Source organism: Sorex araneus, chromosome 4, assembly GCF_027595985.1.
Source record: "Sorex araneus isolate mSorAra2 chromosome 4, mSorAra2.pri, whole genome shotgun sequence".
Classification (NCBI taxonomy): Eukaryota; Metazoa; Chordata; class Mammalia; order Eulipotyphla; family Soricidae; genus Sorex; species Sorex araneus.
Genome location: NC_073305.1, coordinates 191,770,836 through 191,794,132, shown reverse-complemented (window position 1 = coordinate 191,794,132; position 23,297 = coordinate 191,770,836). Strand labels below are relative to the sequence as shown.

Genomic DNA, 23,297 nt, shown 5'->3' with positions numbered 1-23,297 from the left:
ACTGACGGCATCTCTATCCTCCAGGCACTGGTGCCTGCGACCAGCCTGGGGCTCTTCCCGCTTCTCCCGGGGCGACACCCCATCCCCCCCCCAAGCAGAGGAGGCGGGACATGCACCGAGGGGCCATCACTGGGGTCCCCAGGTCTCCACTCAGCCAGCTCCATGCACCCCTCCAAGCCAGACGCCACCCCCTGGCCCCTGGCCCAAGCCCCCCATGAAAGACTCAGACTGAGGTTTGGGTTTCCTCTGTGGGTTTTTAGCAGACAGCTTTCTCCACTCTCCGGTCGACAGCAAATATTGCAAATATAGAAATATTTCTACACAGTCGAACAGTGCCAGGGGGACGCACAGCCCAGGCGCTCACCCTCCTCCAGCCCCCACCCCTCTGTCCTCACTGCTGGGGGGCCCCGAGTGGCCACAAGGGAGCCGTGCCCCACCCAGGAATTTAGGTCTGTTAAAGAGAACTTTGTTTTTTATATAAATGAAGGATATAGAGAAAGGGCAAGGACGGCAGAATCCAGAGTAAAGAGAATGAAAAAGATTCCCCGCCCCCACCCCTTCCCAAAGACACAGTTTTCTGAAGTCCCTATGTGTATGTGTGTGTGTGTGCATGCACGCATGTGTCTGCATGTGTGCAAACATACCTATGTGTATGCACATGCCTGCAGGTACATATACATGTGTGCATGTGCACACATATCTTTGTGCATGTGTTGTGCACGCACGCATGTCTGTGTGTACACACACGCATGTGTGCACATGATTCTGTGTATACACACATGCCTGTGCACATGTGTGGGTAAGTACACACATGCCTGTGTGTATACACATCTGTGTGTGCACATGTGAGTACATACACGTTTGTGCACACAAGTGTGTCTGCATGTGTACACAGGCTGTGTATATGTGCGCATGTGTGTCTGCATGTGTGTACACACATGCCTGTGTGCATGTGTGTGGGCATGTATATGTCTGCATGTGTGGACACACATGTCTGTGTGCATATGTGTGGGCACGTGTGTGGACACAAATGCCTGTGTGCATGTTTGTGCACACATTTGTCTGTGTGTACACATGTGTGTCTGTGTGCACATATGTGGGCACACACCTGTCTGCATGTGTGGACACATGCCTGTCTGCATGTGTGTGTGCACGGTGTCTGTGTGTACACACAGGCTTGTGTGCGTGTATATGTGTACGCATGTGTGCAACAGTGTTCCAGGCACCCAAGTCGAGGGCCCGGCTGTGTCCTCATCGGCGCCCCCTCCCCGAGTCCGTGTGCCCGCACATGTGCCGTGTTTGTGCGGGCCATTGCCTCAGGCCTTGTGCTGGGCCGAGACCCCTTTCCAATAGTCCAGGATGTCATGCAGGTCCTCGTCCCTGGCGAACTGCACCTTCTTGCGCAGGGCATGGCCGGCCGCCACGCCTTCATCCTCGTCCTTGTGCCGCCGGCGGCTCAGTCTGAGGCGCTCCCAGATGCTCTGGGGGGCCCGGCAGGGGTACTCGGGGCTGGAGGAGTAGCTCAGGTGCTGGTACTGCGGGGACAGCTGTGAGTAGGCCAGATCTCGGGGCCGGGGCCGCGTCAGGGGCTCCAGGATGGACGCCTTGCGGCCGCCTCCCAAGCCATCGTGGGGAGGGGGCGCGGGCGACCCGATGGGGCGGGGGCCTGGGTACGAGTGCCGGTGCTCGGCACACTGGCGGCTCTTGTCGGCCTCGGCGCGCAGCACCGCAGCGGCAGACGTCACAGTGAGGATGGGGTCAGCAGCAGGCGAGCTCTTCTCGATGTACTTGGCCTCGGGGGCCGCAGGCCCAGTACGGAAGGCCCGGGGGCTGCGCACGGAGCCCCCAGCCGGGGTGGCAGCACGTGGCGGGCCGGCCGCCTCCATGCTGTGGTGCCGGGGCAGCCCGTGGCCGAAGGCGTCCTTGTAGCCAGGTGCCAGGAAGCCGCGCTTGGCGGTCAGCGGCTCAGTCAGCAGCACCAGGGGCTCGGCCGCTGCCCCCCCCTTGCCACCCTGGAAGGAGCCGGACTCGGCCTTGAGCGCGTCGATGCAGTTGTTGATGATCTGGTTGACCTTGTCCACCTCCTTGGCGATGGTGGAGATCTCGGCCACCGAGCCCTGGGCGTCGGGGCGCGGCCGGCCCAGCTCACAGTCCCGCTGCTCCCCGGCCCGCACCTCCATGTAGTCGCCCTTGCCGGCCTGGGGGGTCCCGCCGCCCTCGGCCAGCTTGTAGGGCTCCACGTCGCCGGGGGCCGCCGGCAGGTACGGGACACGGGTCACGGCCTCAGGGCCCAGCAGCGGGCCCGGCGCCTCCAGCTCAGGCCCGTACCGGAGCTCGATGAGCGTCTTCTGGAGGCTGCCGGCCGCTGCGGCCGCCGCGTGCTTCTCCTCCTGGCGCCGGCGCCGCCGCAGGCAGTGGTACACGGCGCCCAGCACCAGCACCATCCCAAAGAGGCAGCCCAGGACGGTCATGATGTAGTGGGTGGCCGTGGACGGGCTGGGCACGGGCGCCGGCGGCCCAGGCGGCTTGGCCAGGTGGAGCGTGAGGCAGGTGTGGTTGTGGCGCAGGCCCGCACTGGTGGACACCACGCAGTAGGTGTAGTTGGTGAGCGCGTGCAGGTCGGTCAGCCGGATGTCCTCCTGCTCGCGCGTCAGCCGGGACACAGTCGACGAGCGGCTGTGGTTGAGGTGCTCCAGCGTGTACATGCGGGTGAAGGGGCTGGGCAGCTGCACGGTCAGCGTGGCCGAGTTCAGGCCCAGGTGCTTCACCTTGATGAGGGGCCGCGCCTCGGCCTGGGGGGCCAGCGTGGGCAGGGCCACCAGCGGGGTGGTGCCGTCGCCCGAGAAGCAGTCCTCGTCCCCACACGGGCCCTCGCTGGGCTCTGGCGGCGGCGGGGGCGGGGGCGGCGAGCGGCCGGGGGGCGGCCGGGCCAGGTCCGGAGCGGCTGCGAAGGCCCCATCCGTGCAGACTGACTGCAGCTTGGGCAGGATGCTGCGCTGGCCGTGGCGGCCCCGGCCCACCAGGAAGTAGCCGGCGTAGAGCGGCGGGGACTCGCACTGCATGCGGTCGTAGGCGTGCGTGGCGTTGGTGAAGGCCGCCAGCCAGCGCAGGAAGCCCAGCAGCTCGCAGGAGCAGTAGAAGGGGTTGCTGTAGAGCTCACACACCGACAGGCGCGCCAGCCCGGCGAACGTGGCGCTGTGCAGCCGCTGGATGCGGTTCATGGACAGGTCCACGTTGACGATGCTCGGGCACTCCCAGAAGGCGCCGGGCGTGACCACCTCGATGAGGTTGGCCTGCAGGTACAGGTACTCCAGCTTGCCCAGCCCCCGCAGCGCGCCCTCCGTCAGGTTGCGCAGCCGGTTGTAGCCGAGCTGCAGCACCTGCAGGTTGAACTGGCCCGAGAAGGCGCCGTCCTCGATGTAGCCGATCTCGTTCTTGGTGAGGTTGAGGTATGTGAGGTTGCCGAAGCGGCTCAGCGCGGCGTACTGCACGCTGCGGATGCGGTTCTCGTTCAGCCGCAGGTCCACGATGGTGCTGTTGATCTGCTGCGGGATGGCCTCGTAGGGCGGCTGGTTCTGGCTGCAGATGGCCAGCCACACGAAGCCCTTGTCGCCCTCGATGAGCCAGCAGTCGGCGCGGGCCAGCCCGGCCGCGTGCAGCAGCGCTGCCGCCACGCAGGCCCACAGCGCGCCCCGCCAGGACCCGGCCATCAGGACGCCCTGCGGCACCAGCTCCACAGACTCAGCCGCGTCCCGTCCCCGGCCGCATGGCTCACGGCCGGCTGCGTCCGCCGCGCTGGTCTCCGTCCGCGTGGGCCCTGGCAGCCTCCCGCGGCTCAGTCGGTCCTGCCAGAGACAAGAGGGGAGAGAGGCTCAGGGGAGTCTGCGTCCAGCTCAGAGAGGGGCGGGCCTGCCCTGAGGGATGCACCAGGCTGACCCCTTGGGGGTGGGTGGCCCTGGGCTGCCTCTGCCAAGACATGGGGAGTCGGGGGCTCAGCGGCAGGGCCCGGGCCCCCAGCCCACCGGGTGCCAACACCGCAACAAAGACCAGGTGGGGACAGCGTCCGAGTGTCCAGTGGGCAGGAGAGGAAACTGAGGCCCAGACCAAAGGCAGGTCGCGGGGCGCTGCAGGGCTAGGGGTGGCTGCAGGCTTCAGTGCTGCGGCGCCCCAGGACAGCTCGGGGCTTGGCCACACGGGGGCACGGCTGGGGGCTGTGCTTCTGCTGCAGGGGATGGGGAGAGGATGCCTTGTCAGCGTGGGGATTTACTGCGGCCTCTGACACGGGGGCTGGCCAGCAGCCATCGAGTGCGGCCCGACCCTGCTGGCAGCCGCAGTGAGGCCGCGGGAACCCAGGGAGGAACAGACTTTCCCGCGGGCACCACTGTGTGAGCCCCGGGCAGAGGCGCCGCCCAGGTGCGTCCACTGCAGACGTGCTGGTCCCTCTAATCTCTGCTCAGAATAGCCTAGTCAGCTCAGGAGGATTAGGGGGGCCCTTCCCAGACAGCTCGGGCAGCCTCACGCCTCACACGCTCACACACTCACATGTGTGCACGGGCTCACCTACATGTATGTCCCCACACGCACACAGGGGGGACGGGCGTGCTGATGTCCCCACGCTCGGCTCCTTCCTGCTGCGGGTGGATCATGCCGGGCACAAGGAGAGTCCCCAGGAGACGCAGACCCAGACCCACGGCAGGACCCCCAGAGACCCCTAGGTCCCTTCGGGGCCTGCCCTGTGGGGTCCCCATGGAGACGGAGTGGCTGCCGTGTGCTCAGGACCCCAGGGGGGCCCGCGGGATGCCGCCCACCTGCCCCCAGCGTCCGGCCAGGCTGCAGCATGCGACCCGCTCGCCGAGAGCCCCGGGAAGCCCTGGAGCCCGAGAGAGGGCCGAGGTCTGGCCTCGGGCACAGGGAGTCCAGACACGCTTCGGCCTGCTCGGCTTCCACCACGGGAGGAGGCCCTGTCCACGCGGGGGGCTCCGGGGCAGAGGGCAGACGCCCCACAGGCGGGGCCAGCGCTGGCCATCGGCCCTTCTGCCTCCCGGGGGACAGAGGAACATGGGCGCTGGGCACTGCTGCCAGGGAGGCCCGGGGGACGCGCAGAGGGTGAGGCCCAGAGACTCACCAGCCTCCTGCTCTGGCTGTGGGACCTGGGCAAGGCCCTGAGCCTCTCGGAGCTGCTTCCTCGGCCGGGCGACGGGTCCCTGGGTGGGGGCGCCTCTCAAGGTGGCGGGGAAGGTGCCCGGAGAGACGCAGGTGGCCCGGCAGCCCGGCCTGCACGCGGGGAGTGCAGAGGCCCGCACCTCTCGGGGCTGCCTGGGCCCTGCTGCTCTGGAGTCAATTAGGGCCCGAACCCTCGGTGGCTACCCTCCACCGGGCGGCTTCTTCAATTAAAGAACATGATGTTCGGCATCGCTGGAGGGGGAAATCTCTGCGGCATTTCCACCCGGCGCTGGCTGGCCTCCGGGGACCAGCCACGTGACCCTCTCCTGGCACGTACTGCCGTTGGAGCAGGAAGACCCTGCCGGGAAGCCCCTCAGGGCCTGCACCCCCTCTCCGCGGTGCTGGTTGTGCAGAGACCCGGGCCCTGTGGGCAGCCACTGACCTGGACAGTGATGAGACGGCGCAGGGACAGGCCGAGTCACTCGCCGCCCTGTCCTGAGGCTGCCCTGTCCTGAGGACGAGATCCCCCAAGCCAGGGGCTTCCTGTGCAGGGCTCTGGGGGCCTCAAGCACATCTCTCAGAAAGAAGCTTCTAGAAGGGCAGGGAAGCCAGCAGGCAGCCCAGGGCCCAGTTTGTCCCTACGGTCCCTCCTGGCCAACCCAAAATTTACTTACGTGACAACCCCAGCATGGACACATGGTCCTGGCCCCTGGGGCTCCTGCCCTCCCCGTGCTCGGCCAGTCGCCGTAAGAACTCGGCACGTCCTGAGGGGCCTTCAGGTGCCAGGTGGGGGTCGCAGACAAGGTCACTCGGAGCCCCCCACATCACTGACCTGACGGCACCCCCAGGACCCCCAGTGCTCCCAGCTCCACGTCCATCCTGCTGCCCGGGCTGCCACACAGCGGGACCACAGGCCAGCCTCAGGCTGACCACGCGGCTCCGGCCACAATCCGGGCGACACTTATCTCTCAGCTTCCCTGAGCCTGAGCCTCCCGCCAGCCTTCCCCCCACCACCACTGCCACCCCGGGCACCATCTCAGGGTCTGCAAATGGCTCCTCTCCTACCCCGACACCCGTGATTCTGCTCCGTGTCTTACTGCGATGTCTGGAGTTTCTGCAAGGCTGCCGGCCACTGCTGCTGTTTTCTGAGCGGAAGTTTCTGAGCAGGGTGGGTGGAAGCCTCGTCATCTGCGGCAGACCCGGAGCCGCGTGGGGGCGGGGATGGGGGCGGCAGGGCCTGCGGTCTGCCCCCAGGCTCCTCTAGGAACCCGCCACAGCAACGGAGGGACCTTCCGGAACGGCCAACGGGTGCCCCCAGGACTCGGCAGCAGCCTCCACGTGTCCGTGGGGCCGCCTGTGGGTCCTGCACTCCACCCACAGCTCCTAGAGGCAGCAGCAGGTTGAGGGGGGCCCTGACACCACGTGGGGTCTGCAGAGAAGGGGCCACTCGTCCCGGGTGCCAGGGAGGTGGTCGCACTCTCACAGGACTCACACACTGGGGTGGGCGAGGCCCCCCAAAGCAGGCGAGGGACTGAGCCCCAGCACCCCCAGCCCTGCCACATCCCCGTGAGCACCTGTGCCCAGGCACACCATCACCACCACCCCTGCATGCACACACATGGCACACGCGTGTCTGGGTGTGCTCCCAGGGCGACAGCCAGAGCTGGAAGCTGAAGGGGGGTGTGAGGGTGCAGCCGCCTCGGGGCCGCCTGACCCCCAAGCCCCTCACCCTGACGCCCCAAGGACCTCACTGGGACCCTGCAACTGGGTTTGATGGCCTGAGGGCCCAGGCTGACATGCTCTCACGTGTCACAGATACACAGAAATGCTGGCTCTGGGGTCCCACACTAGGACACGGAAGCTCCACGTGTGGCCCGCGTGGGGCCCTGCGTCCCAGGCAGGGACTCGCTTTCCCTGAAGGAGGTTTCGGGTATTAATCTTCATACCTTTGGCTGTGTTAAATATTTCATAATGAGTGAAATATTTATTAGCCATTTCTTAAATATTTGAGTCATCTTAAATATTTGATACTCAGTGTTTAAATGTTGTGGGAAGGAGCGGGCCGGGCCTGAGTCCTGGAGGTTCCGAACGAGAGGCCACGCGCCATGCACACACATGCGGGTCAGGGCATCCGGCCTCTGTGCTGTGTGGCCGGGACCCAGTGCGCGGGCCCAGGGGCTCAGGGGACAGGCAGGAGGTACCTGTGCCCCCACACGCCAGAGGGCAGCTCGCCCAGGGCTCGCGGAAGCCCCCGCCCGCCGGGGAGGTGCAGGCTGCCGGCAGCCTCAGCCTGGAGCTGGGGAGAGGAAGGCCTGTGCTGGCCCGGGGGGAGTGGGGGGCCTGGAGAGAGGGCACAGAGAGCCGACCACCCACCCCGGGCCCAAGTCAACGGCCCCAAGTACCTCCAGAGGGACACAACCAGTTGTGCCCAAGAGGGACATGAAGAACAGGCTCGGAGAGAGCAACGGGGTCTCTGCAGGAGGCAGAGGGCTGAGGAAGGGGCTGTCCCCCTCGAGAGAGGCGGCGTCAGGGAGGCGCTGAGGCGCGAGACGCAGGCTGCCCTGCTGAGCATCCCGCCATCCTGGCCACAGGCCCCGGCCACCGCCCGTGGAGCTGGGACTGAGAGCTCCTCCCGCCCGGCCCGCCTCCCGTGGGACCCACGCTCCAGCCGGCCCCTGACGTGGCACTCAGCACCCGCGCCCCAAACTTCCTCTGTTCTCTCTGAGGGGCGGAGCCGCTCTCCTGGGAAGGAGCCCGCCCCAGCTTCAGATTCCAGCCAGAATTCAATAATGTTGCTTTGTTTCCAGCAAATTTATTTTTATGATTATGAATTCTATTTATGGCAAGGCACGCTTGCTCCCATTTGTAATAGTGCTATAAAACTTCCCTTTTAAATAAATGTATTTAAGGTTTTTTAAGTGAATTCACTTAGAGGAAGCAGCAAGGGAAAGTCCGAGGGGGCCGGGGACGAGAGTCTGCCGGAGCCGGGGAGCCCAGGGATCGGCGTGTGCTGCCACCAGCCCTCGGAGTCCAGGTCCCTGCAGCCGCCCACGAGACTCCGGGCAGTGGTGACCTTTTGCTAATGAGCTCGGGCTGTTTGCTGGAGCCGCCAGCAGATCTGGACAGAAGCTAGACTCACCCGCGGCAGAGAAACGGTCCAGCCCCTGGAGCGTGGGGTGGGGGAGCCACGTCCAGGGAAGGAAACTGAGGTGGGGCCCGCCCGCTGAGCCAGGCTGCCAGTGCCACTGTCGGGTGGACCAGCAGGGGTGGGGAGGGGCAGAGCCACACACTCACATGGGCTGCATGAGAGGGCACCCCGCCCCCCATGGCTCAGTCCCGGACAAGGCCACCGTCCCCCACCCACTGTCCCCTCACAGTATGAGGCTGACTGGGCCAGACTGGGTCACCCCACACCCACCCCCTGCCTAGGAACAGCTTTTCAGAAGGTTCTGGGAGAATCGGGCACATATTCTGGGTGGAGAAACTGAGGCAGGCGCCAGGGGCCGCCACTTGAGCTGGTGTCGGTGTTAGGGCCTTGCTCGCGGCGGGTCTCAGGCCCCTCAGCTCACCCTGCACCTCCTGGCTGCTGGTCTGTGCCCCACACCTCCTGGGACCTCCCCCCAAGAGCCCAGCCCCGCTCTCCTGGGCCCCACCGGGCAGAGCCAGTGCAGCCTGGCGCAGCGTCTCCTGCAGCGTCTCGGGGCATGGGCACTTCGGGGCGAGGCAGCCCAGGCCATGTGCTCCCCAAGCCGGTCACCGCATCACGGCGCCCCACAGGTCCCAGACACGGGGCGGAGACAAAGCTCGGTGCCCCTGAGGCCTTGCCCTTGACCCTACACCCGGGACGCCTGGATCAAGCACTCTAGTCCCAGCCCCTCTGTGCCAGGAGGGGCCTCTCTATCAGGGTGGGGGGCTCTCTGCCCTGGTGGGCCTCTCTATAAATAGGGGGTCCTCTCTAGTCCCCAGGGGGCCTCTCTAGGGGGGCCTCTCTATCCCTGGGGGTCTCTCTGTCTAGGTTCTCTTTGCCCGGGTGAACTCGATGCCTGGGTGGCCCCGAGGGACACTGGTTCTGCAGGACGGGATGTCCCCAGGCTCTTCAGGCCACACTCCGCACTCCCACCTCCAGCTGCTACGAGGTGATGCTGCCTCCCAGAGGTGCCACAGCAAGGCCCCCTCTCCAGGGCCCGGGCCCGGCGACTGCGCACCTGAGGGGCACGGCTGGGCAGAGGGCGGGCTCAGGCTGCCAAGGGAGGTAGGGATGGGGGTGTGGGTGCTAGTAGGAGGCACCGCACCCCCACGTGCCCGGGGCCCCTCTGCTCCCTGCCACGGGCCAGCGATCTCTAATCCCTGCTAGTCCCTTCGAGCACTGCCCTGCGTGCAGAGGAGCCGGCCGAGCAGGCGCCCCTACGCAGTGCTCCGTAGTCACGTTCACACCCACCGGGCTGAGGCAGCAACAACTCTGGGACGGGGGAGTCTGGAGGGCGGCGGGGGCCTCCCCAGAGCCGAGAGGGGCCCCCGGCTGTAGGAGCAGAGGGTGGTGGTGACACTGAGCTGGAGTGACGGGAGGGGGACAGCACGTGTGGCTCTGTGTGTCTGTGTGCCGTGTGCATGAGTGAGTGGCACTCAATTACCCAAAATTGTTGGTTAAAAGCAGACGTAAATAACTAAGACCATGTGTGTCTGGGGCGGGGGGTGCTCATCAATTAGAGCTAATTACTCAACAGCTGACTGGAAGAACCAGGGGCTGGATCTGCGTCTGCGGACGAGGCCAGACCCTGCTCGGGAAAGGTGACGGGAAGGAAACAGACACAGGCCCAGCCTGCCCCGCCTGTGGCCGCCCCCCATCCCGCCAGAACCTGACAACTGCCCCACTGGGACCTCTGTCCCCCAGGGCCCTCCTGCTGGACATGAGGCGCCAGTGCAGACTCTGATTTTCTAGAAAGTTCTTCAAAGGTGGCACCACCTGAGGCCAAGCCGGCCACGACACTCAGGGTCCCCCGCACGCCGGGTTCTGCCTCCCCCCCAACACACATAGAGCAGGTGTGCAGCCGGGCACATACGGCACAGCTGCACATGCATAACACAGAGTGCCTGCACATGCGTGTCTGCATCTACCACATGCCTACACATGCCTGGACATGTGGATGTTCATACATGCCACACGTGAGTCCACGTGAGCATGAGAACCCGTGTGCGCCCCACCGCTCTGCCCACCACAGACACTCTGCTTGGGTGCTTCTGCCCAGACACCCCCTTCCCGGGGCCTCAGCACCCCGGGGGGCCCCAAGCCTACCAGTCACAAGCTCTTCCCGTTGGGGGACCAAGTCAGGGAGACAGGGGGAGCGGAGGGGGGGGTCCACTCCTGCCCCAGACAGGCGGTCGAGCCCTGCCACAGACCAGGTCCAGGCTGGGGACAGAGCAGCGGGAAGAGTCGGGCCCACGGCACAGCTAGGTAGACCCCAGGCCACATGTCCCTGCACTGGGGGCGTGGCCCTGGGGCTCCTGGGGCTCCTGGGGGCTCCTGGGGTCCCAGTGTCCAACCCCGCCTGACTAGCTGTTACCCAGGGCGGCCCCCAGGGGCCAAGCGACAGGACCACAGGCTGGCCACTTGTCTTGCACACAACCGTGCATGCCCAGGACCCCACACTGTCCCTCGAGCCCCGCCAGGAGTCATCTCCAAGCACTGCCGGGCGTGGCCAAGTACAAACAAAAGCCCACCAGGGGACGCCTGAGCGCAGCGGGCTGCCCCCCGCCTCCCCTCAGGCTGCCACCCCCAGCTCCAGCGATGCTGCCACAGCCCGGACAGCAGACACCCTGACCCCCTACACCAGGCACAGGCGTGAAAGCACCCCCCTCCGGGGCGCCCGCAGACCCCACACTGCCTGGTGGCCGGCCCAGGGGACTCAGGCTGAAGTGGGGAGCACCGGGCACTGCACACAAGGCTCCCCAGTTCCGCCAACTCACACCAGGCAGGAGGGACACTGCCTGGCCAGGAGAGATGGCTGGACACCAGGAAACAGGAAACAGATGGGCAGGCCCTGAGACCGAGAAGCCACCCCCAAATCACACACCAGAGAACCTGGGCAGGCAGGAGCACCCAGGTGGGGAGCACCTAGAGGGATGAGGGATGGAAGGGTGGAGAGCAGCAGAATGGGTCTGTCCCTCAGGGGGCATCAGGACCGGCAGCTGCTGTGACCCACCAGCCTACTACGTGGGACACCAGAGACAGACAGGGGGCAGCTGAACAGAGATGGACAAACAGCAAGACCAGGGACAAGGCTGCCCTCAGTGGCGCTGCTCAGAGCCGCCAACTGGGAAGGCCTGAAGGTGCTGCGGGGGGTGGGTCTCCATGCCCAGGCGAGAGACCCCCCACGACTGACCGCCCAGAACTCTCCCCGCCACGCCTGGGCAGGGAACTCGGGGCCGGGCCCCACCATGCTCCAGGGAGCGAGGGTTCAAGGCCCCTCCCACTGATCCTAACCGGAAGCGCGCAGTGTGGTGGAGGCCACTGCAGCCTGCGGGCGACTCGCGACCACCCCGTCCTGCGCTGAGCTGGCGGCAGCAACTCCCTGCTCAGACCGAGTTGCCCCCAGCTTCCTTGCTCAGCCGTGCTCCCATCCCCCGGTGCTGCACACACACACCACTGCACAGACGCGGCGGGGGCTGTGCCCGGAGCCGTGACTCGGGACAGGCTGGGGTGTGGCAGGGGCCGAGGGCTGCTTCATGGTCGGTCACAGCCAGGAGGCGGCCGGGCAGGGCGGGAAGGGCAGCTGACGGGGAAGAGCTGGCCCCCAGGGTCTGCCAGGACGCGATGAGACCCCGGCTGCTCGAGGAGGCGCTGCGGGCTCTAGTGACGGAAACTCGGCGAGATGTGAGCGAGGGGGCAGCACGGAGAGAAGCGGCCCCCACTCCGGTTCAGCTGCTCGCTAGGGGCTACGCGCCAGCTCGTCCGGAAACCTGGAGTCCAGCCCATGTCCATCCAGGGAGCTGGCCTCCCCTTCCACATCCAGTAGACCCCTTCCCTGGGAGGGAGGCTGTGAGGGCTGGTGAGGAACACAGGAGGGTGGGGGAGGGAGGACGGGGAGGATGAGGATGGGGAGGATGGCGATGAGGATGGGGGAGGGGGGAGGATGGGGGAGAGTGGGGAGGGTGGGGGGAGGTGGGAGAGGGTGGGAAGGGTAGGGGGAGGATGGGAAGGGTGGGGGAGGGTGGTGGGGAGGGTGGGGATGGTGGCTGTGGTTGTGTGCGGTCACTGGCTCCACCCCAGGAAGTGCCCTGCGTTAGGCTTGAGCCAGTGCAGGAAGGATGTGCCTGTGTGGCTGAGAGCAGGGGTCAGTGGACAGGGACAGGCTGTTCCCAGGAGGCAGGGAGGCAGCCTGGAAAGACACAGGAACTGCACACGGGAGAGTGAAGTGTCGGGCGTCCTGCGTGGCCCTGTGACCCTTAGCAGACTCTACGCCTGGGCGGGAGCCGGCACCAGGACCCTCGTGCTCCTCAGGCTGACCTGGGGCCCCGCGTGCTGCTGTAGCTGGGGCTCCTTCCTGTACACACCCAGGGCCACTGGCTGGGGCAGGGGATGGGAGTGAGTCCTGCCCGTCACCTCACCAGGAAGCCCGGGCGGGGGCTCTGAGTGAGTAGGGGGTGCCACGCCTGGACCCAGCTGGGCAAGTCAGCTCAGCAGCACCACCTCCTCCAAGAAGCCCCCGGCCCCCAGAGCCCAACCCTCCCACTGGCCCTGCCCACCTGCCCCAGATAGGCAGGGACACAGCAGACCCGTCCTGTACGGACAGCTCGGTGAAGCCACAGAGTTGCTGGACAGACACACACTGCCCAAGGCCAAGGGCCGTGACCTGCAGGGGCTCAGGGACGTGACACAGGCACAGGAGCCGAGCCAATCACGAGGTCCACGAAGGGGCGGGGCCAGAAGAGCATCGACTCCGGGGTACAGCCCAGGCGTGGACGCGGAGGCACAGGGTCGAGGGGGACAGGACAGAGAGGAGAGGAACGGGCTGGGCTCCCCCGACGGACAGCACAGCCGAGATGCGACAGACGCAGAGCCCTGCTTCCCTGTGAGGGGCCCGCACCAGGGCTCACGCATGGACACAGCTGCACCCCATCTCCGGGTGTCCAGGCCTGGTCTGCGCAGGGAACCCGCCACCTCTGCCGAGCCAGGAAGAGTGCAGGGGGCTGGACGGGGCTGCAGGCAGCAGGCGGTGCCCTCGGTGTCTGGGCACCCATCTGGGAGCCCCCAGATCCGTGAGTCTGTTCGTGCATCTGTCCATGTCGGGGAGTCCGTGTGTCTGTCCGTCGAGGAACTGGTTGCTTCAGAGCTGCAGGAGGTGCCAGGGTGCTCTGTGGGGGCCACCGGGAATCCCCTCCTGCAGCCAGCCTGCCGTTGTCACTGCGTTGCCATGGAGACACGGCCAAAGGGACTTCAGGACTCAGGGGAGGGGCCGGCTCCCCTGAACTCCAGCAGTCCAAGACCCCGCCCCGGGGAGGGGCCCCAGGCCCAGTAGAGATGTCCAGTCTCCCTTGCAAAGACGGTCCGCACGGTCATAGCTGGAGGGGTCTCCAAAAGGCTCCTTGGGTCCCTGCGTCTGCTGGGGGCACTCCTCCATCTTCTGGAAGCCTCCCCAATGCCGACTCACCCCTACTGGGGACCCCCACTCTGGCCCCCACACCCAGCACCACGAGCAGCCTGGGGCTCCCGGCACCTTTCTGAGCCTGAGTCGCCACCGGGACAAGAAGGAGGCAAGGGGGGCTGGAGCGATAGCACAGCGGGTAGGGCGTTTGCCTTGCATGCGGCCGACCCGGGTTCGAATCCCAGCATCCCATATGGTCCCCTGAGCACCGCCAGGGGTAATTCCTGAGTGAAGAGCCAGGAGTAACCCCTGTGCATCGCCGGGTGTGACCCAAAAACCAAAAAAAAAAAAAGAAGGAGGCAAGGGGCCCTTCCAGCTGCCCCCACACCCACAGCACACACGTGTCATGCAGGGGCAGGGCTGAGCACACACATGCCCTCACACATGTGCGTGCAGGCGGGGTCCCCCAGGCCTGCCCCTGCACGCGTGAAGGGCCCCACCCTCCCCTCCCTCCTCTGGCCCTCAGGCAGGAGCCAGTTGCTCCCCGTGCCCGGAGAGGCCTGGAGACAGAACGGGCTGAGGGCAGGTTCTAGGAAGGTTCTGGAGCAGCAAGTGAGGGCCAGGGCCTCCAGACCTCAGCCCCGGGATCCCCACTGCTGACGCCAGAGAAGGCCCCCAGACAGCCTGCAGAGAGCCCGGCGCGTGCGCCCAGCCGAAAGGTGGTGACAGGCTCCACTTGCCAAGACGTCTGCACCACGCACAGGGCAGCCCTGGGCGCTGAGTGACCCCAAGAACTGTCTGCAGAACCCCAGGGCCCGCTGTGACCCCCACGACCTCCCGCAGGACCCGGACGATGCCCCATCCTGAACTCAGCTGGGCCCCGCCCTCTCCATGCCCCGGCCTCCACTGTCTGTCCTGGGGTGACCAGGGGACCCTGGCAGGGTGGAAGCACGTCCAGGGCGGGAGACCGCCCTGTGGCAGGATGCCTACACGTGTGGAGGGGCCAGAGAGAGCCCAGGGCCAAAGGCCGCCTCCTTCACGCAGCACACCCTGGCCCACTCAGCACCGCAGAAAGCCGCAGAACCCAGAGTTAGGACCGACCCCTGAGCACAGAGCAGGAGCAGCACCGCCAGCCGTGCCCCAAGTCTCAACCTCCGAAAAGGAAAACCAGAGACTCTGGTGATAGAGCAAAGCCTTGTTCTCCAACCCTGGCACCCGTGCCCACCCGAGACCCGCGTCGCCGGCACTGCTGGGGTGTCTCAGAGAGACTGGAGAAGGGGCAGGGCCGGCAGAGTAAGGACCCCACAGCTCTGTAACAGTGTGTCTCACCATGACTCAACGGAAACACAAGAATTTTAAATAAATAAATAGTTACTTAGTAAGCAGCAGAGAGAGAGAGAGAGAGAGAGAGGAGAGGGAGGAAGAGAGAGGGGGACAGAGAGGAGAGAGAAGAGAGAAGAGAGGGAGACAGGGAGGAGAGAGGAGAAAGAACGAGGAGAGAGAGGGAGAGAGAGGGGGAAGAGAAAGAGGAAAAGAGAGGGGGTGAGGGAGAGCGGGGGGAGGGAGAGCGGGAGGGGGGGAGAGCAGAGGGGTGGGGGAGAGCCAAGCCTGCCAGCGAGAACCTGCCAGAGCCACCACCGAGCTGCTGCTGAGCTCCTGGCAATGCTGCAGGGGTCGGGGGTCTGGAACAGGGGCAGAGCCGCGGGCACAGGTGGGGTGCCCTGCTGTTCATCTGAAGGAAGCAGATCCGAGGGCAGGGCGCTGAGTGGTCTCTTCTCAGATGGGGCATGAGCCGGAAGGTCTGGGCCGCTGGACTACCGAGAGGTGAACGGAAACAGCTGGATGGGCCTGCAGGGGCCAGAGGGCACCAGGGACAGAGACTCAGAATGGGACAAAGTGCAGAGGCGCTGCTCAGAGGAAGGGCCGGTGTGGGCACCTGGACCCCGCAGTGGACGAGGTACTGGCCAGTCCACATGCACACAAGGGGACCCTCATGCTGCCCGCAGCCAGCATGTCCCAGCAGGAAACTCAGAATCACAGGCAGCAGGAGTGGGAGCCCGACCCTGGGCATGTCAGGTGCTCCCTGATGCCCGAGCAGGTGCTCCATACCGAGCCAGACGCTCCCAACACCCGAGCAGGTGCTCCCTGACACCCTGCAGGTGCTCCCTAATACGCAAGCCAGGTGCTCCCTGACACCCGTGCATGCCAAACGCTCCTGGGGACCCGGCCAGAGGGCCCAGGGCCAGAGCAGCCCCAGAGTCTCTAATGTGGGTCTCCCGCCCTGCCCCCGCCCTGCCCCCGCCCTGCGAGGAGACCTACAAGGCTCCTCTTTGCCAAGAACCGTGCACGTCTGGACTCTCCACCACAGTCAGGAGCAAAACAAAATTCCATTCGGACCCCAGGCCGGGGCACAAAGCGACGGCACAGCCAGCCCAGGCTCCATCCCAGCACCCGGCACCCCACGGTCCCCCAGACCCCAGGAGGGATTCCTGAGCACAGAGCCAGGACTCAGCCCCAAGCACTGCCAGGTGTGGCCCTCGAAACCAAAGAACTAGGCCCATACACCGGGTCTGAGCTGAGCAGCCCTCTTCCCCAGGAGCACATACGTGCATGCATACCTGTACGCATGTGCCCCTGTGGGACAGACATGCACACGTCTGTACATTTCCATGAGGGCAGGCATGTATGGGTGTGCATACATTCACGTACAAGTGTACATCTGTGGGGAAAGGTGGTCACTGCAAACACACAAACATTGAATAAACATGCATGCACACATGTGCGATCCATAGGCTGACCTGTAAGCACACACTGAATGTGCATGTACATATGTGTGTGCCAAGCTCCTGTGCGGTGTTTTAAGAGAGGGGCTGCCACCCAGGACATAGCTCTGCCTTCGGCTGTCGGTGGCTGGCTCGCCCGTGGGTGCCCGGCAGCGGGGCAGAGACAGTCAGCCCAGCAGCCGGCAGCTCCTTCCTGCTCTGGCCCCAAGACTCCCTTCAGGCTGGAGGGGGTGCACAGCCTGCACCCCATGGTCACCCATGGCCCCGGAGACCTGAGCAGGTCAGGGGCCAACACTCCCCGAGTGAGAACTGATACGGGCACTCAACCACAGATGGCACTGCGACCCCTCAACTGCCCCCCAGGCCAAGCCCATCTGCACTGAGTCGGGGGTCCATGCTGCTGCTGGGAGCCCCAGCCCCCTGCAGGTGGGGCTCCAGCTTCTGACCTGGGATCCCCCCAAGTGAAGGCGTGCCTCCTCGGCCCACACAGAGACCCAGAGAGCAGGTGAGGGGGGCTGCAGTCAGGCTCCCAGGGCCCCCCTGCGCCTGGGTCCTCTCCCGCAGGCTCCTCGGGGCTCCCCACCTCTCTCAAGCCCCCCACATGGTGGCCAGGGTCCTCTGTTCCTCCAGCTGGAAGGGAGCTGATGGCAGTGGCTGCCTGGGGCTGCGCGGCTGCCATTGCTGGAGACCCCGAAGCGGCCCCCAGCTGCCTGAGCCCCGTCTCTGGGACTCACCATCCCTGTTCTAAGACCCGGGTCCCCTGGGGGGAATGAGATGGCCCAGGAAGGGAGGACGTGAGGGAGGATGGAGCACAGCAGGCCCAGTCACCAGTGGACAGTCCCCACGGCCTCGTCCCCGGGAGCCACCTCCCCCAGCCCTGCAGGACAGGGAGACGAGGCCACGGGGAGCAGGCGCAGGGAGCCCAGTAAGACGGCCAGGGAGCCCCCAGGCCTTTCACCCCCTCTAGTCCCCCTGTGGGGGGGCAGTCAGACCCAGGGGACCCAGGGGCTCCCTGGCAGGACTTGGCCTGGGCCCTCTGACACCTGCCCAGGGCCAGACCCCGGGCTGAGGGTGGCACGGAGCAGGCCCTGCCCAATGCTGCCTCTCCTCCCCAGCCCCCAGACTGAGTCCCGGGCCCCCCCAGCCCCCAAGCTCACTGGGTGACCTTGGGCCCGGGACTACCCCACAGGAGGGGGCTGCAGGGTCCACACGACCCCGGGGAGCAGCCTGCCCTACCACGCCGTCCTGGCTCCTGCCCCCCGTGGGCTGAGGCCTGGGCCCCACTTCCTGAGCACTACCAGACCACCAGCTGACAAAGGGTGGGGTGGGGTCCCCGAGAGGCTCCCCAGACCTGCACAGCTGCACACAGTCCCTTCCTGCACATCCCCTATCTCAGGGCTCCAGCGCCAGCAGACACTGGACCCAGGACAGGAGGGGCACGGGGAGGTGGCCGCAGGAGCCTGCCCAGTGCTCATGGTCGTTTCCTGCTCAGGGCCAGCAGACACAGGGCCCAGCGTCTGTCCTTCACCACCGCCTCCGGCACCCGGCGCTTTGTCCCGGCAGACAGGCACCGCAGACTGACCCACGCACTCTGCCAAGGCCGGCAGAGCCAGGCCCGAGGGCAGCCCCTGACACCCGGGGCTGCATGTGGGCTCGTCAGCACAGTGCTCAGGGTCTGGCCCGGCAGCCCCAGGCCTCATTCATTTCCTGGCGCTCACCAAAGCACACACAGGCTCTGGGTCCGGGGGCAGGGACCTGCCCTCCCTCTATTCTGGAGCCTACTCAAGCCAGACACATCATCCTGATCAGGGGCTGGAGGTGTGGGCGGCCACCTCCAGCCCTGCTGGCCGGGACCAGGGTCCCAGGACTGGGTCCTGGCTCAGCGTCCACACCTGCCCTCTCCGGAAAGGTGGCGCCCCCCTCGCGCCGGCTGTTCAGTTCCAGGCTGTTTTGGGGCCCGCGGGTTCCTGTAAGCAGGGAACCTCGGCACCGCCTGAGGCCAGCACGCCCGGGGAAAGCCCCGCTCGCTTCCCCCACCCCCCACCCCGGATGGCTCATGCCTAAGCCGCGGGACCCTCGCTCCACAGGCCCCGCCCCCCACGTGGAGCTCGGGACCGACTGGGCTCCCGGAGCCTCGCACCTGCGGCCACGGACAGGCGCCCCCCCCGCCGAAACACCCCATTTCACAGGCGCGGAGAGCGAGGCTCTGCCAGCTGCCGCCCCAAGGTCGCGCGGGTCCCCGCCTCGGCGGCCAGCGTCCTGGACCCCCACCCGGGTCGCAAGCAGGCGGCCTGCCGCTACGAGGGTCTTCAGAGGCGAACTGGGGAGACGGGACCGGGGGCACCCACCAAGTCGGCGCCCGCGCTCCCGTCGGCCCGGCACCCCGCGCACTGTCGGAGGGGAGACCCCGGGGGCAGCGAGCTCCGGCCGACACGCGCGGGCGCGCCCCGGGGAGCGCTCGGGCGGCGGCCACGGGGCTGCGGAGGGGACGGAGGCGCTCGGGCCGCGCAAGGCAGGCGACCCCGGGCCGGCCCCGCTCGTCCCCCGCGCAGCAGCCAAGTTCCTCCAACTTCGCCCGCTGCGCTCGGCTACGCACCGGGCTCGGGGCGCGGGAGGGGCGCGGGGCCGGGGCGGTGTCGCCCCCGGGCTGGGCACCGACCGCGGCCAGCACCGGGGCCGGGGCCGCGCGCTTACCTGCCGCCCGGCCACCGCCGCCGCCGTCCTTCCAGCTCCAACTTCGCTGGCGGATTGAGATTCCGCCCCGGCTGCGCCCATCGATCGGCCCCGCCCCTCGCCCGCGGACGCTTGGGGGGGGGGCCTGCCCGCGCCTCCCCTCGCCGCTCCCTCCCCCTGCCCGCCCCGCGCTGCCCGCGCTGCCCGCGCTGCCCGCGCCCCTCCGCCCGGCTCTCCCTCCACGGCCGCGCAGCTGCCGGGGGCGCGAGGCGCGCCGAGGTCCTGGGGAGCGCGGGAGGGGACCGGGGTCCACGCAGGGTCGGGGGCGCTCGCTGCGGCGCGCGCCGCGACTCCCCACGCAAGGAGCAGAGCGGAGGCACCGGCTCTCAGGCCGGGAGAGGGGGCGCCCGGAGAAGGCGGGGTCCCGGGCTCGGGGAACGCCCCCTGCGCGCACCGGGGGTTGAAGAGGCGGCTCTGGGACTTACCTCCCACTCCTGGGGCCCTCCCACCTAGCGGCCCGAGCCCCTGCCCCGACCGGCGGGAAAGGGAGTCGGGCAGGGTCGGGGGACCGGCGCCCCGCCGCCTTCCAGGAGGACCCTGGGGGGCCAGGCTGGGCTGGACCTCCATCAGGGTCCCGTCCCGCTGGGGTCCCCGCCCCCCACGCCCCTCTCCGCTTCCCGCCCCTCCCGCCCCGCGGCCTCAGTACCCTCCGCACGCTCTGCGCTCGGCTCGGTCGGGCCGGCAGCTGGGCTGTCCACCGCGCATACCAAAGAGCTGCCTCCATTCATAGGCCACCGAGCCCAGCCGCCCCGAACGAGCGGGCGCCGGGCAGGGCTGCGGCCAGCGGCCCCCCCACCCCCCTCCTCCAGGCCAGAGCTCGGGCAGCCGGGGCTCCGCGCACGCCTCTGCTCTGCCAGAAGTGGGGTGCAGTCACACGCCGGGCGCCTCGGACCTCCGTGCCGGTCGGGGCATCTGGGGAAGGTGCCTCTGTGCGGCGGGTCAAGGGCAGGGCCGCCCTGTGACCCCCGTTCCCGCAGGAGGAAGGGAGGACTGGCCAGCTCAGAGCTGGAAGGTCTCCGGAAAGCCCAGCCCGGGAGGGGGAGGCGGGACCGCGACCACCGCTGCGGCCGGCGCTCTCCTCAAGCGCGCGCTGGCAGCAGTGGCTGCAGGCTCGGCTCGGGGTGTGGCGGGCTCCCGAGGGCAGGGGTCGCGGGCGGGGGCGCAGGGCGGCAGGGCGCGGGGTCCGAGCCCCACGGGCCGCCCCTCCCCTGTGGCCGCGCCACCCCGTGGCCTGGTGTAGCCATGGACGCGGCCAGCGGGAACCGCGCCGCCCCGCGGACACGTCCGAGACCCCCGGCCGCTCCACGCCCCCAGTTTCCGTGCAGCCGGAGGACGCGGCCCAGAGTTCACAGGAGGGGACGGAGGCGACCCTCAGCCCCGAGGTCAAAGCCCTCCAAAGTACTCGGGAGCTGGACCGGAAGGAGAAACGCACCCCTGAGCCCCTTCTCCCAAGCCCCTCTCCCAAGCCCCAAACGCCCTGAAGCTGGAACCGCATGTCGGAGGGTTGCAGGGTGGAAGGGGCTGAACGGTGGGCGCCCGACGGCTATTCCGCGGAGCGGGCGCGCGGACCGGGACCGGCGGAACTGGCCGCCGGCCGGCCCTGGCTGATGGAGTGGCCACAGGCTCACCCGGCAGTTTGGGGAGCGGGAAAGTTGGGGGACGCACATCCCGAGACCCGAGAGAAAGGCGTGGGAGAAGCGCGGGGTGGGGTGCTGGGGAGGGAATGGGGGCTGTGAAGACGGGGGTCGTTCCTGGCCGAGCCCGCTTCCGGCTTTCCCGCCCAGCCGCCCGCTGCCGCAGGCGCCTAAATATAGCCAGGCGCTGCTCCCCGGCCGGTGCTCTCCAGGCGCTGCTCCCCGGCTGGTGCTCCCCAGGCGCTGCTCTCCGGCTGGTGCTCTCCAGGCGCTGCTCCCCAGCCGGTGCTCCCCAGGCGCAGCTTCCCGGCCAGTGACCCCCGTCGGTTGCCTGAGGGACTCAGGCAATGGGGGATCCGGCGGGAGAGCACTACGGCCCCGCGCGCGGCTGGAGACCCCAGTCCTGCCCTGCCCAGACTCAGCCGGGAGCGGGGATCCAGGGTCGGGGAGGCGAGGCCGCCTCGGGTCGGCTTGCCGAGACCGTCGGCTGCACGGGCAGCCGCCGCCGCCCCTTCCCGGCTCCCGGCTCCCCGCAATTAGCTTTCCGAACGCTCAGGAAAGTTTCGGGGACCCCGTGGGGTCTGGCTCCCTCAGCCACGGCGTCGGGGAAGGAAGTTTGTCCGGCTTGGGCTCGGCCACCGCGAACTTCGGGTGCGTAGGCCCGGACCCAGGGACCCTCGGATCGCTCGCACGGCGACCCAAACCCGGAGCCTCAGACGCTGAGACAGGACGCGGGTACTGAGCGAGCCTCTGGGGACCCCGCGCCCGCCCCCAGCACCGCCGCGGGGGCCCGGGCTTCACCCGCCGCCACGCCGCTGCGGCACGGGGACCCGCCCCCCGCAGCCCCCGCAGCCCCCGTATGCGACCCTCTTACCTGCTGGGCTGCGGGCGTGGCGGAGCGCGCGCCGGGTCCACAAGCGCGGCGGCGCGGCGTGGCTCGCGCCTTCCTCCTCCTCCTCCTCCTCCTCCTCCTCTCCTCCTGCTCCCCGGGGCTCGCCGGCCCTAGCCCGCCCCTCCCCCGCCGCCCGCCCCCCGGAGCCGCCGCCGGCGCCCGGAGCCAGCCGAGCCGGCCCGAGCTGCGGCGCTCACTGCGTCAAGCGCAGGGCGAGCTCGGGGCCGGCGGGGCAGGCGGGGCGGCGGCGCGGGGGCCGCGGGCTCGGGCTCGGGCTCGGGATCCGGCTCGGGCTCGGGCTCCGGCTCCGGCTCGGGCTCGGGTTCGGGGAGGGCTGGAGGGGCAGGGACACCTGGCGGGGGCACCGGGCGGGGCCCGGCCGGCCCGAGCGTGGTCCGGGGCCGGAGCCGACACGTGCCCGGGGCTGGCCGCGCCCCCTCCCGCGGGCCCGCACCCGGCCCTGGAGGCCCCCGAGCCCGGCCCGGGCGGGAGCGCGCCGCGGCCCGACATGGACCCGCGAGAAAGTGGACACGAAGCCGGACCCGAGGGGACGCGCGCGGGCCGGGCCAAGAAGGGGGACGCGCCCGTGCGCGGACCCCGTCCAGCCGGGCCCGGAGCCGTCCTCGGGGTCACCCCGCTCGGGTCTCGGCCGCTGCCCCAGCCTGCCCAGGCCGGCCACCAGCGGCCACGCCCGCATCGCGGCCGCGAAAGCCCCAAAGCGGCGAGCGAGCGCCCCCGGCCGGCCACGGCCTGCGCGCTCCCCGGAGCGGCCGGAGCTCCCCAGCCCGCCCCGCGCTGCCCCGTTGCCCAGGAGAGGGGAGGCTGGAGGAACCCCCTGGGACTACAGATGGGCCCGATGCGGGGCCGTGCCGCTCCTGGCCGCTGTCCCTGCGCGCGCCCCGCCACCTCCATCTGCGACCAGAGGGCTCCGGGCCTCCTTGTCAGGGACTGCCGTCCGAGGATCCCGCCCTGAGTCCCTGCACCCTGGACACGCGGGCAGGCTGTCCCGCCGCTGCCCCTAGAAGATGCACAAGTGCCCCCTTCTCCCTCTGAGGCCCAGGCCAGACCTGGCTCCCCTGTCCTGCTCTCCACCCCACCCCGCTCTTGCAGCCGGGACCCACAGCGGGACTCTCGGAGGCCTACTGGACCACTGTCCACTCCCCCCTTCCAGCCACCGGGCTGAGACCCTGGGACCCTGACCTGCACGGCGTGGGGCTCATGTCTCTGGCCCAGCCCGGGCTGGAGAGGGCTTCTCGGAAACGCCTCTGCCCCTCGCCCCTGTCAGATTTACCCCGCTCAGAATCGTTTCTCTCTCCCCCAAGTCAGGGGTCTCTGCCACCTAGACGGGCCCCTCACTGGAGCCCCACCGAGCACGTCTTCCCTCTCAGTCATTTCCCTTCTTCCTATAGGGGATGCTGAATGCTCAGACAAGCCTTCTGAGGTGCTGATGGTATTGTCCCAGTTCTCTGGGACTGATGCCTGTCTCTCTGGGGGTGGGGTGTGAGTTCCC

The 23,297-nt window shown here is 68.0% G+C and overlaps 1 protein-coding gene across 3 annotated transcripts; it reads right to left on the bottom strand.

Annotated features, from left to right (window-relative positions):
• Positions 1–684: 684 nt before the first annotated feature.
• Positions 685–22,475, bottom strand: ELFN1 (extracellular leucine rich repeat and fibronectin type III domain containing 1). 3 transcript variants are annotated; one of them, XM_055135314.1, is made up of 2 exons: positions 21,770–22,475; positions 685–3,845 (listed from the first exon to the last, which is right to left on the bottom strand). In XM_055135314.1, the coding sequence occupies exon 2, from the start codon at positions 3,708–3,710 to the stop codon at positions 1,317–1,319; it is 2,394 nt and encodes a 797-aa protein (XP_054991289.1). In that variant the 5' UTR covers positions 3,711–3,845; positions 21,770–22,475; the 3' UTR covers positions 685–1,316. The 3 variants fall into 3 exon arrangements, with proteins under 3 accessions (XP_054991289.1, XP_054991288.1, XP_054991287.1); XM_055135313.1 differs by lacking the exon at positions 21,770–22,475 and adding an exon at positions 19,908–19,926; XM_055135312.1 differs by lacking the exon at positions 21,770–22,475 and adding an exon at positions 19,223–19,376.
• Positions 22,476–23,297: the final 822 nt, after the last annotated feature.